Here is a 17,130-nt window from a genome sequence, read left to right on the forward strand (position 1 = left end):
GCAGTGTACAAGAGACAATGTGGCATTTTTATCACTGATAAAAACGTATAGAAAGATGAGAGACCAGCAAACGCACAATTATACATTGTCAACGCTGCAGGCCCTCTTATTATCACCAGCCAACTTGTTTACACTAGTACAAGAGTCTGTGTACCATCGTCTGTGCCGCGCTGCATGCAAGGTGTGTGTTTAGATAAAGTTTTGACATTCAAAATGCAGTGAAAACATGGCGGCGCCCAAGACATGGAAAAGACTTGTGTTCTCTGGGTATACTCCTGCTTTCTCCTGGGTTTTTACGAGGATAACAGATCGCTTTTTCAGGACACATGAGCGGAGGAGAGGGTAAATGATTGCGGTCGTTTGCATTACATAAAGACAGTCGATAGAAATCGCGTAATATTAAAAGTCAAGCGTGTTTGGCTAATGTTAGCTTGTGGTTGTGTAAAGCAGAGATCTTAAATTCATGTTTGGAGTTAGAATTGTCAGAGTGAGCTTGGGAATATGAGCCGTAAACATTAGACCAATAAAGATGGTTGTTGCCTTTGATTTTGCTAATGTTCATTAGCTTATTTCCAGTAAACACAATTATGTGTTCTTTCTTAAAGATATAGTTCACCCAAAAATGTTTTGATAGGAAATGGTGACGACTTAGTATATTCTTTTGTGTTCCACAGGAAAATTTAAGTCCTGCAGGTCTGAAACTGGATAAGGGTGATTAAATATAATATTGATATTGAAATAACCTTCGTTTTGGGGTTATCTAACCCTTTAATGAGCTGTTAAACTGCACACTGGTTATTTGGGTAGTAAATCAACTAAGTAAACCGAGACTGCAGGCAGATGATCAGATATGGTTTGTCAGCACCTGATATTAAAATAATGCTATCTGATTCAGGGTGTATGATCTAACAGCTCAGCTGTTCACCAAATTCTTGGACGTTTGTTCATGTTAACCACCAGATACTTCTTTAAAACAAAACTTTCTTACGGACAGATGTGGCCCAAGTTGGCCGTTAGTTGATCAGATGTTCTTTTTAAACTGCCGTTATCAGATGTGCATTGCAATGAAAGAGGTTCATTCAAGAAGTCTTTAAAGCACTGGTTTACAAAGCAGCCATTCACTGCTTGCATTCTTCTGAAACGGTGGCTTTAATCAAATCAGTTTTCAGTCTGATATAAGTGGAGGTCTTTTCCTGAGTGTTCTTCATTTGTTTGGGCAGATGTGACATCTATAAAGGGCTTTGAAACATGGGTCTTGTTGATACATCTGAGAGACGCAGATAGATAACTTGTATAGATTCGTAAACTCACCCACGACTGACCTTCGCATTGTTTTACGCTCGGTCTCCACAGGGTCATGGCGCTCTCAGAGGCGCCTCTTTTCATTTTGTTTTCTCAGGAGTTATGTGAGATCTACTGTAGTGTGCGGTGAGACTCTGGGTTCTGTGAAGAAAAGCACCGTCTGGGTTGTAGAGAACTCGGCGTGACCTTGGTGTTTGGCAGTAGATCTGAGTGAAGGGTTGCAGTTTGAGACTTCATGCTGTGTCATACAGACCATATTACTGCCTTTGTCTTCTGAACACTGTTGCATTTGGAGCTGGACTTAGGGCCCTGTTCGGAGTAGTTGGAAATCAAGTTTTGAGAAAAAGAGTTTATTTTTTTTCAGAATCAACCATCAAATGTACTGGTTTATATATTGCACAGTCAAATCAGCTTTTTAACATTAGGTTTTGGTGTAATTGCATGTGCTAATGAAATGCTGAAAAGTATTAATTTGTCAGTTATTATTACCATTTCATTCACTGCTCTGAAAACCAGGAAGCAACAATAAAGATTTTGTTCTCACATTTCAGGTCAGATTAAAATAATTACCATTATAAAATGTGTTAGAAAATGTAAGTGTTATAAGTGTTTTTTTTTTTTTGTTTGTTTTTTTGTTCAAATAACAAAGCAAAAAAATTGATTTGGTTTATTGGCGTATTAGGTTTTTAATAGCTGAAAATACTCTGCAATTCAACCCTTTGGGGTCAGTAAGATTTTTTTTTAAAGAAAGTTATACTTCTGCAAGATACATTCTGCAAAGTGACAGTAAAGGAAGTTATAATGTTACAAAAAATAAAAATGTCAATTTCAAATCAAATGCTGTTCTTCTGATCGTTCAACTTATCAATAAGTCTTACATTACTTAATTCTTACTAAATCTTACATTATTAATGTAAGAAAGATTTCTTGAATGCCAAATCAACATACTGGAATGATTTCTGAAGGATCATGTGATTTAGATCATATTTAAATAGAAAACAGTAATTTTAAATTGTAATAATATTTCACTATATTACTGCTTTTACTGTATTTTTGATCAAATAAATGCAGCCTTGCACTAAAAAAAAAGACATAAAACCTACCATAACCGACCCCAAATCTTTTGACAATAGCGTTTATTATGTTATGTTGTTTGAGAGCCAACAGGAAACAAAAACCAAGCATCAGTTCAGTATCACTGTTCAGCCACCAGATTTTACAGTATTTACTTATACTATAAGTGGAAACACTACAGTGAATTGTGTACAGTGGAAGAAGTTTGCCAGTCTTGGATTCTGATTAAAGATTTTCTCCGCCCATCAATTCTCTTTTCCTTCTTGTCATCCTGTAGGTCCGCTGTGCTGCTCTTGGCCCCTCTCCTGGCAGAGGCGGACTCAGCCCCCCTGGCCTCCTCCAAACCTCCTGGCTTCACTGGTGTCGAGGGCCTCCACTCTCGGTTCCACTGGATGGCTGATCATGTACCTGCTTTCAGGGTCCCTGGGGGCCGCATATGCGTCCTTCACTCACCTGATGAGTTTTATCAGGCTATGAAAGTATGCAAGTGTGTGTGTGTGTGTGTGTGTGTGTGCATTTACTGGGTGAAAGCCAAGTAATTGCACCTTTCAGAGAACTGAATTGCCAGTAAATATGACTATAAGGTTGTAAAAACGAAATTTCTGAATGAATGAATGAGGCATTTATATAGCGCTTTATTGTGTATTATTTCTGATATCTAACAGATAATATCTCACTCCAATTAGTGCCTATTTATTTCTATTTATAGTCATTTATATTGTGTCATTGTAAAAATATATAATGTTGGGTGATACTTACAGGAAAATTGTTTTGTTTAGTAAAACAGGTGGATCTGTGCCAAATATCTATTCTAAACATCATAATTTATCTATTGGTATTAGTTTTATGATTTTTAACATTAAAAGTAAAATTCTATCATTTGTTTCTGTAGTTAGATATTTAATAGGTTTATTGTAATAATGTTACAGTATGTTTGTCTCTTCTTTTTATTTAAACTAGTTTAATCTTGCCATGAAAATACCTTTAAATAAAAAAAATACTGTAAGATTAAAAATTAAATTTTGGTAAAATCCTTTTTTTAGATTGTCTAGCTGTGTTTATGTAGAGAATAGTTTTATTGTCTTGAATCACTTTTTTTTCAGTTTGTTTTGTCATAGAATAGCTTGTTAAAAAAGCTTTACTCCGTGTTTCTCATTCAATTTGTTGTTCTTTCTGTTTGCCAAGGCTCGTATCAAGACAGCCAAGAGTCGTGTGGTGATGGCATCACTGTATCTGGGCACAGGACCACTAGAGCAAGACCTTGTATGTAATCTGTCTGCACACGTTTACTGTCACTGACCAGTAAATAAAACATAGCCCTAGAAGGAAGAGACTGTTTTTGTGCAGTTGACTGTAGCCTGATTAAGAATTTTACATAAGAGGAAGCTACTCAGGGAAGTGTAGCATATCTTATCTTCTATTTTTTTCCGCTCTAAGATTAAGACTATCAGGTATAAACAGTAGCTTATGTCATAACCAAAGTCAGATCTGCAAGCATATTCTGAAAAATGACCTCAGCGGAATTTAATTTTATCAACAGAATTTGATCTGGTGATGTTGCTATATCTCAATCTATCTCAGTGTACACTAAAGTGCATTTCCTTGTTCAAATCAACATACAAAACAAGCCAAACAAGTCATAAGGTTCCTGCAGCAGAAATAGAATCAAAATAAAAAAATAATGCAGAACCCTAGTTAACCCTATAGGGTATTCAGTGACTTACTGATTTCTTTTGAAGGTGGATTGCATGGAAGAGGCATTAGAGCGCTCGCAGGAAGATCATGCACCTGATCTCAAAGTGTCTTTTCTGCTGGATTATACCAGAGGCTCAAGAGGTCTGTTTTAGTCTTTCTTTTACTCATTTCAAACTCGCATGCTCAGGTTTTGTTTGGACAGACAGCAGTTGGCATATCCAACCCTAATCCTTAGTTGTTGTAGTCTGAACTGCAGAAACATAAGATTGTGATGTAATACCATCTAAATCATATTGATAAGTGGTTTTAACTAATTCATTCATTTATGGTCACGTTGGAAAGAATGACGTAAAAGTGAGCAATTTCAAGCACACCATATGTGTGTTTGTATAAAATAAAGTGATGCATCTCATGAATTACGAAGTCATTACTATATGTATCAGATATTAACTTCACTGAACATGTGGATCTGATTTCATTACTTAAATGACAGTGTCGACAATCAGTCCCAAAAGATCAGATTTCAGAACCAGGTGTGAACAAGGCCTCGCCTTAGCACTTATTCTTAAACCTCCCTCTGTATTATTCTTTTACTTCCTTTTGAACTGCATTTTGCGCATTCTGAACAGTCATAGCTTGATCTTTTCGATCAATTTCCTGTGAAACCATCAGAAGGAAATAATGCCTGCAAGAAATCCCCTGCCAATGTTCGTTTCCCTTTGCGAACACTGACTAACATGTGTCTATTGATATAACTGCATGGGTGTAATTTTGGAGGATTTCCAGTTTTAGTAATTGTAGGTTGGAGTTCAAACCTCCTCCCTGTTTTCTTTTTTCTTTTCCCCTTTTCTTTTACCTTGCAAACTACTTGACAGGAACTGTTAGTCATTCCATTGACTGCTTTCAATGTGCTGTACAACTCAACCAATGATGTTGTAAGAATTCATAATCTAATATTTCATGGTAACTGAAGCATCATGTTGCAGCATAGAGCTTCATTTTAGTGGTTCAGGTTCTGCTTGATCTCCTGAAAACGACTCTCATTATGAGAAGATTATGAGAAGGCGTTCACAAAGAGAGAGATGGGTTTTTAATGTGTTGGTGACTTCTAGCGTGAACGACTGTAACTGTTGGCAATGCACACAATATCATCTTCTATGCAAATGAGCAGTGACGTCATGTGACGCCTACCAATATGAGTGCACCATGGGGTCAAGGTTTGGTTAGTTAGCAGTGTCCCATTCCCAAAGTATCTTTCTCCTTTGACAGTCATTATAATAGCTATGTAGCTGTGTATGATTTTTAAATGTTTTTGAAAGAAGTCTTTTAGGCTTACCAAAAAACAGTAAAATATTGCAATTTTTATTTCATTGTAATATAGTTTAAAATGTAATTTATTCCTATGACTGCAAAGCTAAATGTTCATAAGCCATTACTTCAGTCTTCAGTGTCACATGATCCTTCAGAAATAATTCTAATATGCTGATTTGCTGCTAAGGAAACATTTCTTATTATTGTCAATGCTGAAAACAGTTGTGCTGCTTAATATTTTTGATGAGTCCATGATGATTTTTTTTAGGATTCTTTGATTAATAGAAAGTTAAAAATAATTTATCATTATCATTTGTAATATTTTAAATGCCTTTCCGTCACTTTTCATCATTTTAATGCATCCTTACTGATTGAAAGTATTAATTTCTCTCCAAAATAAATAAATAAAAATAATTACTCCAAATGGCTTGAACAAGTTTTGAGTTTCCAAATATTAAAAAGGTGAAAAGGACTATTTTTACATCTGCTGTCTTTGGTATCAAAGCTATAGCTTGCTATAGTTGCTAGTGAAGGAATTGGAAGTCATTTTTAACTTTTATTTGTTCGCAAAGGGCAATTTGTTTTACAGCTTTATTTCAATAAAGAAAATGCAAAACCTAATGAAATATAATATAATATAATATAATTCATTATACTATATTCTTGGGTGCTATCAGCCAATCAGCATTGTCATGACAGCAACCTCCATCAACTTTTAGTGTGAATTCCCCTTTAACGCTTAATTAAGTGTATGCACTGATTCATTGCTTCTCATTTCCCCCTTTGTTGTTTTTGAATCTAAAGGTAAGCACAATTCCCGCACAATGTTACTGCCACTGCTCCAGCGTTTTCCCGAGCAGATGAGAGTGTCCCTGTACCACACACCTGATCTGCGGGGGCTGCTACGTCTTCTGGTTCCCGAACGCTTCAATGAAACCATCGGGGTGCAGCACATTAAGGCATACCTTTTTGACAACAGTCTCATCATTAGTGGGTGTGTACACTTGCATATGTCACAGCAAAAGCGGATACGACACATGTTCGCAAACATATGCTATGGCTGTGTAACAAATATGCTTGCAATGTGAATACCATCAATTCTCTCAGACAAAATATTCCCATAGCTGTTGATCTTCATGTTTCTAGGTTTGTTTTTAGACCATATGGAGCTCATGCAAACAGCCTCTGCTCAGTGGAGGAGGTGAATATTTGTTCGCACACTCTTGAGTGTGATATGATGATATCTCATGCAGGGCCAATCTGAGCGACTCCTACTTCACCAATCGTCAGGATCGTTATGTACTTCTGGAGGACTGCGAGGAGGTGGCTGATTTCTTTGCTGAACTCGTGGGTGCCGTGGGCGACGTGTCACTGCAGCTGCAGCCTGACAACAGTGTGCACATGATGGAGGGAATGGTGCATCCCTACAAGGGTAAGTGTTTTTTAAAGGGAGGGATCTGTTTAAACTGATGCCACTTCCTTAAATGTGAAATGTCATATGTCATAAGACAATGAGAGGGGATTTTAATGAGAATTCCTTATAGCGTTCATTCGCATATGTTTTCTAAAGCTTCTGAAATGAGGAAATACATAAGTTAGAAACCACATTACGTGAGGTAAAAGCCCAAGCACATACACAAAATGCTAAACGCAACTTCCCTTGCTTGCTTGGAGGCTGATTGTGAGTTATAGATTACGGAGGATGCAGCTACCTACCATAATCTGGCCTACTTTAGTGAAATTTTATAGCATTGTTCCACCACTACAATCCAAGAACCTGATTTGGCTTTAATTTCCTTGAAGTGCACTCAAATACACCACGTGTATATGCTTGATGGTGATGAATTACTGATACCATGGCCCTGTTAACTTGAGAAAAGAAAAAAAAAAAAAAAGGAAAAAAATAAAAAGAAAAAAATATATATAATAAATATATACACACCATCCCCACCGTGAAACATGGTGGTGGCAGCATCATGTTGCGGGGATGCTTTTCTTCAACAGGGACAGGGAAGCTGCTCAGAGTTGATGGGAAGATGGATGGAGCCAAATACAGGGCAATCTTAGAAGAAAACCTGTTAGAGTCTGCAAAAGACTTGAAACTGGGACGGAGGTGATACCCCAAAAGACTTGCAGCTGTAATTGCAACGAAAGGTGGTTCTACAAAGTATTGACTCAGAGGGGCTGAATACAAATGCACGCCACACTTTTCAGATATTTATTTGTTAAAAAAAATTTTGAAAACCATTTATCAACAGCTTAATTTATGCACGAAAGGCACAGTGCTACACTGTTCCAATCATGTGTATCGGTTGGTTAAAATGGACTGTGTGGAATGAATATCTATTATTTATTCAGAGCATCCTTGTTTAGGTGCAGCTAGACTTGTCTAAGTGCAAGTGATCAAACAACAACATCAGCTTTTTTTTGGCAATGAAAGTGTTCCTGATAAGAGAAATGAGTGACACATGTGGTTTCTGAGATACTGACATGCATGAATCAGAAGTAATGATGGTAAGTCACTAATTTCCTTGTAACGCCAGCATTGTGGTAACACATTGAGTAACAGGAAGCTCGTAGCCTGCTTGCTAGCCTCAGGTCTCTGTGATGCTGAACTGCAGCCATGACTCGGTGTGTCTTACGGTCCCCAGGCTCAGTGAGGAGCGTGAAACGAGTGAATGAGTGATTATGCCCATTCAGCTTCGCTCCATATCCGTAACCCAGCGCCGTTCGATGACATAATCGTGGTGGAGCGGGGCCACAGTTTGTCACGGATCCCAGAAATAGTGCAATGATGTCACCTTGCTGGTGGTAAGTGATCTGTGCTGGGAGGGTAGGAAAGGAGAGATGCAGGAGGATGATAGGTTCGGGAAGGAGCTATTTGGACCTCAGTACAGTCTGTCAAGACAATGAGGTCAACGGGAAACGATAGACTGATAGCCAACAGCGAGAATAGTGATGTATGACGGTAAAAGGAGGACGATATCAGACGAAAAAGCACAGGCGCTCGAGTCAGGGTGACATTTCTTTATGCAGCTCGTCGGTGAATGTATATGCTCGAAAAAAAAGCCTCATCTTCCAGTAAGAGTTACTAGAGCGCTGGTCCATTGAGAAGCTTATCCGCTGAGTCGGCCGTTCGTTCCTGCCCCTGTATCTCCAGTAATTGGATCCCACAGTCTGTCGGTAAGAGACGCTGAACTTCGTGGCCCTGTTAACTGGATGTGTTTGGACCTCTGAGGCCTGGAGGCTTGGGGTGGCTGGCTTTGCGTCTGTGGGGAAAGCCCCTGTGTCCTGCTTCAAAGAGCAGTTTATTTGTTCTCCGCCGTCCACACATATTTGCAGAGGCTTTCACTTTTTCTTGTTCTCTGCATTTAACAAACAGATTATTCTGAGCGGCTCTTGCTGCACATTTTCCGTGTTAACCAAATAAGCTCAGACACCATGGAGCAGCAGGCCTCTGCCATACATTACCAACATGCAGCGTTCTGCCCTGAAGCTAATTCATTATTTACAGATTATCTCTCTTGCTATGACTCACCGTGGCACATTATGTCTAGCAGAGGCGCCAGGGTTTGACAGAGCGCCTTTCCAGACGGTCAGCAGTTATTGACCCGTGTCTCTGAGGTTTTGATCATGCATTTGCAGGATCTCGCATGAGCAAATACCTGATAGAATGGATTGGATTGAAGGGGAATGGATTGGGTGCCGTTTCGCTTGCATGCCTGCTCAAATAAGTGTAAACAACCTGTTAAGATCAGTTTCTTAGAATCGTTCTGTTTATCATGTATCTGAACTTGATTGGCACAAAGCATCTTTTCAAAACCTAATGAGTTATGCTGCTATGCTAAGTGAAATAGAACCTCTTAAAGGAATAGTTCACCCAAAAATGAAAATTGTCATTTACTCACCATGTCATTCCAATCCTGTATAAATTTCTTATGTTGAACACAAAAGAAGATATTTCAAAGAACCAAACAGACTTCCATAGTAGGGAAAGAAATACTATGGAAGTCAATGGGGACTAACAACTGATTGATTACCAGCATTCTTCAAAATATCTTCCATGTTCAACATAAGAAAGAAACTCATACAGGTTTAGAATGATATGAGGGTAAGTAAATAAAATTTAAATTTTTGGGTGAACTTTAATTGAACTTATATTGAATGTTCTGCATAGGCAGAAATTTCTCACGTAAAGTAAATGGGAGACTCATAATTGGTTTTACAATAGTTCATTGATAAGCTAGTATTTTAAACTATTGTTCTAAAGTTTTGGGTCATTTTTTATTTCCTTTTTTAGAAGAAAGAAATGAACTCCTATTCAGAAAGGATGCATAAAATCAGAAGTGACAGTAAAGACATTTGTGACCCTGAACCACAAAACCAGTCATAAGGGTTTTATATTTGGCCGAGATACAACTATTTGAAAATCTGGAATCTGAGGGTGCAACAAAATCAAAATATTGAGAAAATCACCTTTAAAGTTGTCCAAATTAAGTTCTTAGTAATGCATATTACTAATCAAAAATTAAGTTTTGAGATATTTACGGTAGGAAATTTACACAATATCTTCATCGAACATGATTCTTTAATATCCTAATGATTTTTGGCATTAAAAAATTGATAATTTTGACCCATGGCATGTATTGTTGGCTGTTGCTATAAATATACCCGTGCTATTTATGACTGGTTTTGTGTTCCAGGGTCACATTTATAATGTCACAAAAATGTATATTTTAATTAGTGTTTCGAATGTTCTGGTCATCAAACAAAAAATCCTGAAAAAATGTTTCCATAGAAATATTAAACAGCTCGACTGTTTTTAACATTGCTAATAATAAAAAATGTTTCCTGAGCACCAACTTGACATATTAAAATAATTCTGAAGGATCATGTGACAATGAGGTCTGGAGTAATGACTGCTGATAATTCAGAATTGCCATCATTGGAATAAATTGCATCCTAAAATATAGTGTAATAGAAATGTTTATTTTAACTTGTACTAATGTTTCACAATATTACTGTTTTTACTGTATTTTTGATCAAATAAATGCAGCTTTGGTGAGCATAAAAAAAAACAACAACTTTAAAATCTTACCCACCCCAAACTATGATAAGCTAAAATATGTACTATAGTACACAAATATCAGATAAAATAGTCAAATTTATCTTTATCAATCTATTTGTATCTGTATTTGTTATTAATGAAAGAAATATAGTTATAATCATTATTTGTCTTTTAATGCTATTTTGTATGCTTTTCGTCACTGATCTCAACACCGTGCGTTATAGGATCATCTTCTCCATAAAAGACATGAGTGATTGTCCAAAACCTAGTTTTTGGTACACAGTCTAAATTTATCCAATATTTAAGTGTCTCAAGTGTTGAGTGTTCTCAGATGTGGTCTGTCTTGTGGTCTAACAGGTAACAGAGCAGACTTTTCTGCATCGGCACAGAGACGGATCATGGAGGTGGTGAACACGGCCCGTGTCCGGCAGAGCATGCTGGAGGCAGAATGCACGGAGGTCCCAGACTCGGACGTAACGGTGCCAGATGACACTTGGATCTTTCCACTTGTGCAAATGAAGCCTCTTGGCATTCATCTGGATGAACAAGTAACCAAACGACTGCTCACAGAGGCAGGTGGAGACTCAGTCGTCTACCTGACATCAGGTTACTTCAACCTTACGCGCACCTACATGCAGCTGGTGCTGGGTGCAGCAGCAGACTACCGTATCCTCATGGCCTCCCCAGAGGTTAATGGTTTTTTTGGTGCCAAAGGAGTAGCAGGAGCAATTCCTGAGGCCTACGTTCACCTCGCCCGACAGTTCTACAATAAGGTGTGCATTTTTTCTAAAGTTTAGCACAGGGCTGGGCAGTATGATGTATATACACCTGTGTTGACAGAGATGAACACTTAAGGGTAGACAGCTCTGTTATTTAGAAAAGGAGCAATTTATTTTTGTCAAGTCATGCCACCCACATCTAGTTATAGACATTATGTAACTATAGGTATTTACGGTTGCCAGGCACCATTACAAATTGCCGCGTTAAAATATAATTCAACTGATTTGTGAACTTACTGTCGCATATAGTATATGGGCTATTTTATAACCACCAAATATATTTATAACATATTACAATTTCACATCTTTTGTTTTTACTGTTTTTGTACTCATGCCAAACTTCTCATTCTTGTTTTTTTTTTTTTTATTAATTTTTTTGATTTGTTGTCCAAAAAGTATTTAATTCTAGATTATCAATTTAAGAATATTGCAGTAAATTATGATATACAGTAGAGTTCAAAAGTTTACAATTTGGGTTTATAATGTTTTTGAAAGCTGCCATCGTGTTCGTTTCAGGTGTGTCAGCTGGGTCAGCAGAGTCGTGTCCACTTGCATGAATACCATCGCCCAGATTGGACATTTCATGCTAAAGGTACGTGTTTATCTTCTGCACTGTTTTTTTTAAAGACTGACGTGAATCAGCCCAGTTCCCAAAAATTGGGTGTAACAGGAAAGCTCATAATTTAATGCGCAGAGCAGGTTTCCCAGCACTTCTGATTGAATAGCCTCAGAGCTCTTCCTGGACAGCTTCAGGACACAGAGGCTGCCAGACACATGTGATGTTTTCCCTGTAAACCAGAGGTATGCTTTGGCCACGTTTTCTGGCTGTTGTTGAATGTTAAGCTATTTCAGCTTTACTGTTTCAATATGTTATTTAAGACAAATCAAATGCACCATCGAGCCAAAAGCAACTCGATCGCCACAGTGTTATTTCTCAACCTGCTGTCGGTGTTTGTAACTGTGAGTGATTTTTAGTTTGCTTTAAAAATGCATGAATTCATAATAAATTTGATTTGGTTGTTCATATGACTTTAATTGAGTATCCTCATACACTTTAATAAAAGCCCCTGACCTGAAGGGACAGAATAAGATCGTGACGTCTGGAGAAAAATAGAGGCTTGACAAACCTGAGCAGCTTCAGTGGAATTCAATTTCAGGCTCCTGTTGAGAAGTCTGGCTTATTAGATAAAGCCTTGTCATGCCGTCATTTCTTGTAAACAGTGGAGCTGAAGTGGGAACAGACAGGGTGCGGAGGTCCCCGCAGCTGAGCTACAGAGAGAATCAATGAACATTAGCTGCCGCTCTGATGCTGGCCTTCAACCTACACGAGGCCCACGTGGCACCTCAAGAAAGAGACAGTGAAGTGGACTCAATTAAGACTTTTGCACTATGTGTCATGCCGTAACTATATCTTTGTGTCACCAAAAAGCATGGTTTTCCATTGGCAGCCGTTCAAATTTGGCAGCAAACAGGTTGTTTACTTCAAGTGGAGTCAACGTGCCAAAACCGTTGAGATGAATGTTCAAGTTAACAACTCCAAGAACTTGTTGATTATTTATTATTTTGCTAGGAACTTAGGTTATCAATGTATAATACACAATCAGACATATCAGCACATACATAACACAACATTTATCAAGTAAATATCCAATTTAGCATTCTTAAAGTGCTAGTGCAATGGAAATGCTAACGAATAATATTGAAAGAAAAAAAAAATGGTTCGTCAAACGCCAGGAGACAGAATAATGTCCATTCCAAGTCAGTTTTTGCAAAGCTAGTTTGGACCGATTGCACTTCCTTTCAAAAGAATGATTTTGAAAAAGTATTTTATGCTCATGCATTATGCATTTATTTGATTGAATTAAAAACAAAAGTTTTATGAAAAATTATTACAATTTAAAAGAACTCTTTTGTTCTTTAATATGTTTTAAAATATACTTTATTCCTGTGATGGTAAAGCTGAATTTCAGCAGTCATTTTTCCAGTCTGCAGTGTCACATGATCCTTCTGGAATCATTCCACAATAATGATTGATGTCCTTGTTGAAAGCAGTTGTTCTGCTTAAAATTTTTTGGAAACCATGATAAATAATTTTTTCTCAGGATTTTTTGATGAATTGAAAGTTGAAAAGAATACCTTTTTATATATATATAATTTTTTTTTTTATTGTAAAATGTTTTGATTGATTTAATGCATCCTTTTCTGAATAGAAGTATACATTTATTGAAGTAACAAATTCACCCTAAACCTTTGAACATTAGTTTATGATCAGCAAAGCAGTCTATAATAGAATTGCCCAGTGCCACGATATGACAAAGAAAAAACAGTTCATGAATTGTGTTTGCTGAATGGTTTGAAGTTGATTTTAATCTAATTAAGCATAAATGCATTTATAATCATGTATAAAGGCTAATTGCTGGATTTGTTTGCATAAGGAAGTCCTCGGGAATTAACTTTAGAGTATTCCCGTCAGTTGTGTTACCTGATATTCAGCTTTAATCAAGAACAATACCTCAGGCGAGGGTGGTTATGTTTGGCAAGTGTTTGAAGTGGCAAGTAATTCCTGCTGCTTATTAATAGAACACACGTTTGGTTTGTGTACATAATTTGACTACACACTAGAGGAAAAAAAATTAAAACAAAGTGTCAGTCATGCATTTTTGACTGAAAATGAAATATGTTTTCTGTTTATAGTCACCTCACCTTTTAATCCCATGTGACCAGGAAACATAGATACTGACACTATCAGCTGCTTTTGAAGCATCTGCCACATCTGCATATTTGTGAATGTGAAGGCACCAAGATTATTTTTAGAGTGGTTTGAGTCATCATAAACAATTGTCCAGTAATATGAAGCACTTATCATCATTACTGGTCTAAAAAAAGTTACATTTCAGGGTATTTTTCCCACTCTTCACAGGTCTGTGGTACTATGTGGGAGGAAGAGACCGACCCTGCCTCACTCTCATTGGCTCCCCAAATTTTGGCTATCGCTCTGTTCACAGGGATCTGGAGGCTCAGATTGCCATAGTAACAGAGAATGAGGAACTCCAGATGCAGCTGCAACAGGTTGGACTTCCTCTGCATGACTGTTTCCTACAGTCCCCCATAAATCTTGGGTTGTGAAGTGTTTTAATAGTTGTTAGCACTAACTATGAAATGAATGGCTGGTCATTTGTAAGGGCTTACAGGAAACAGCTGTGCTCAACACATTGTATCAAGTGATTTTGTTTTATTGCAGTTTAAATTAATGTTGACCAATTTATGTTATCACCCTGCTGTATAAATCTTTAAAGGGATAGTTCACCCAAAAATGAAAATCCTGTCATTAATTATTCACCCTCATAATATCTTGATATCTTAATAAATATCTTAATTTGTGTTCCGAAGATGAATGAAGGCCTTAAGGGTTTGGAACGGCATTAGGGTGAGTAATTATTGACAGAATTTTCATTTTTGGGTGAACTATCGCTTTAATGGGCACCAATGGTTACGATAATGGAATAATTCAGTATTACTGTGATTGTCCGTAACGTTATAGCTTTTCTTATACTAGAAAACAATGGGGGTCCTTTATCTTTCTTATCTGAACCTGCATTACATATAAAGGATATGTCGTAAACATTAACCTTTACTGGTTGTTCTGGGAACAGAGGCTACAATAAAGTCTAATTAATTGGGACTGTCATTGGTTTTTATAGTTTGTGAAATGCAAGGTTCCTGTAATCTTCACTTATCAGATCTTAATGAATCACTTATGAATCTTATTTTAAAAGATCAGTTAAAATCAGTTCTGTAGTAATCTTTACGAGAAAAGCACTGAGATGACACTTGAGATAGCGAGGTTTAAAAAAAATAGTTTAAGTGAAATCTTGTTTTCTGTCTTGTCCAGGAGCAGGAGGTGTTGTACCAGAGTTCAACGCAAGTGTCAAACTCCACATTTAATCAGTCTGACCGCCATGTAAAGCTGTGGGTGAAACTGGTTACTCCACTCATCAAGAACTTCTTCTAAGGTTCAGCAGGCCTGAGGTGATGGATATCTCGCTGTCTGTGACAGGTTGGTTGCTGATGTACCTTAGAAGCACGTTTTAAACCTATCAGGCATATTAGTGTTAGTGGTAGTTTCAGACATGAGCAATTCCTCCTGGAAAATCCATCTTAAGATGGGAGCTGCGTTTTGGAATATAGAAGCCAGTTATTAGCCAGGCTAAACTGGTTATTATTGTGTCCAAGCTGGTTATTAGCTGGTCGACCTTGTTCCAAAAACCATCTTGACCACCTTAAAGTCAACATGAACCTTATTTACCGCCTTAATACTTGTTCTTGATCTTATTGTTAATGATTCAAAGAAAATATTTTCATCCTAATCTTTCATCAAATGTAATAACTTGCACTTCCTATTCCTTTTCTAGCAACTCAGTTGGACCAACAGCCCAACAAGCCATTTAGGTTCTGTTTTGGTGGTAACACTATAATAAGGTTGCATTTGTCGACAGGAAGTTACATTTTCTAACTAAATTCATGTTATAGATCAAATTGTGAACAATTCATCCATGCATGTTTTTGACAAAAAAAGAAAAAAAAGAAGACCCTGTAATGTTTCTTTAAAATAACACAACTGGACCTATGGGTGAAAATGACGTATAATAATAAGCACTAAAGGTCCTTGCACGCTGAGTCCGAAATTTTCGTATGCGTTTTTTCCTTTTTTCGAAAACGCAGAAAATCAAACCTCATCCAAATTTTTTTTTTAATGACAGACGAAAGTTTCGGAGGCAGTGTGTAAACGTGATTGACACAACATGAGGTCGTATTTATTTTTTAACGTGTGATAATTTCGGACTCTGTGTGTGCAATGACCTTAAGTATTGTTTATTGTTAGCTCATGTTAACTAATGATTGATATCAATGTTAATTATTAACTTGGGTTAACTTTTTTTTATTTTTTTATTGGAGTTTTAGTAAACAGTCAATTTTTCACAATCCAATCAATTCCCAGTGGATAAAATCATGTCTCACCTATTTCTTTTTAGTTAATTGTCCAGTTTCATATGCTAATGTCACATTACTGACATGAAATGGCTTACAAATGGCAATTCATGTTGACTTTAAACTGCTGTGACTAGCGGCAAGTAACCCGCTACCATCTTAAGCCGGATTTTCCAGCAGGGATGGTTCGGTGGTATTATGTGCATTTCATTATGTTGAAGCATAAACGAGGCATTCGCATGAAATGCTCAGAAGGTACTAGCCTAAAGCAAACAAAAACAGCATTCAGCATTTTATTCCGCTTCCAAACGAATGACTTGGCTCTCTTTCGCTCAGTATAGTCAGACTTTCCCCGAAGATGGATATACAAAACCCCAGCTTGCCAGACAGCGGCTTGTGAAGAATTTACATTGTCACTCCAGTGGTTCCTTCAGCCCAAATCCCCATCACACAGCCCAGCGTAGAGCTAGCATGGTCAGACCACAGCATGAATCTGGCCATTCCAGCACTGTCAGGCCCAGACTTCAGCTGCACTGGCAGTGACCTCCGCGAGCCCTCCGTCGCTCACATCTGGAGTCTGTTACAGCTGCTCTTACTGCGTGCTGCACGATTCCTTCCCTCGCCTCCATTTGATTACTAACATTCTCTGTCTCACTTGCTAAATGTCAGGATTTAAGATTATATTTAACTTCGAGCCAAACAAAATGAGGCGGTTTGTACGTTAATATGAAAAATCCAGCTAAGCTGAAAGGTCTCAGCCTCTTTGCCTAGCATTTAGCGTGAGCAGTACACACAAAATCAGCTGAAAGCATAGCGGAGGTGGAATAGCTGCCATCCACAAAGTTGAACCCATCTCCATTCCTTTGTATTTGTTAAATAAATAAATATTTCGATGTTTTCAGCTATTAAGAT

At 37.5% G+C, this 17,130-nt stretch overlaps 1 protein-coding gene across 6 annotated transcripts in view; it reads left to right on the top strand.

Annotated features, from left to right (window-relative positions):
• The first annotated feature begins 67 nt into the window (after positions 1–67).
• LOC131550615 (CDP-diacylglycerol--glycerol-3-phosphate 3-phosphatidyltransferase, mitochondrial) overlaps positions 68–17,130 on the top strand; it is a 20,523-nt gene continuing 3,460 nt past the window's right edge. The window contains exons 1-11 of one of the 6 annotated variants that reach the window (XM_058792856.1): positions 193–342; positions 2,654–2,855; positions 3,562–3,639; positions 4,116–4,212; positions 6,187–6,376; positions 6,636–6,814; positions 10,808–11,223; positions 11,746–11,821; positions 14,150–14,298; positions 15,122–15,286; positions 16,555–17,130. The exon at positions 16,555–17,130 is cut by the window's right edge and continues 412 nt beyond it. In XM_058792856.1, the coding sequence (XP_058648839.1) occupies positions 227–342; positions 2,654–2,855; positions 3,562–3,639; positions 4,116–4,212; positions 6,187–6,376; positions 6,636–6,814; positions 10,808–11,223; positions 11,746–11,821; positions 14,150–14,298; positions 15,122–15,241 (1,623 nt within the window). In that variant the 5' untranslated portion in view covers positions 193–226 and the 3' untranslated portion in view covers positions 15,242–15,286; positions 16,555–17,130. The other 5 variants (XM_058792857.1, XM_058792858.1, XR_009273598.1 and 2 more) reach the window with 5 other exon arrangements.

Source organism: Onychostoma macrolepis, chromosome 12 (assembly GCF_012432095.1).
Source record: "Onychostoma macrolepis isolate SWU-2019 chromosome 12, ASM1243209v1, whole genome shotgun sequence".
NCBI lineage: Eukaryota > Metazoa > Chordata > Actinopteri > Cypriniformes > Cyprinidae > Onychostoma > Onychostoma macrolepis.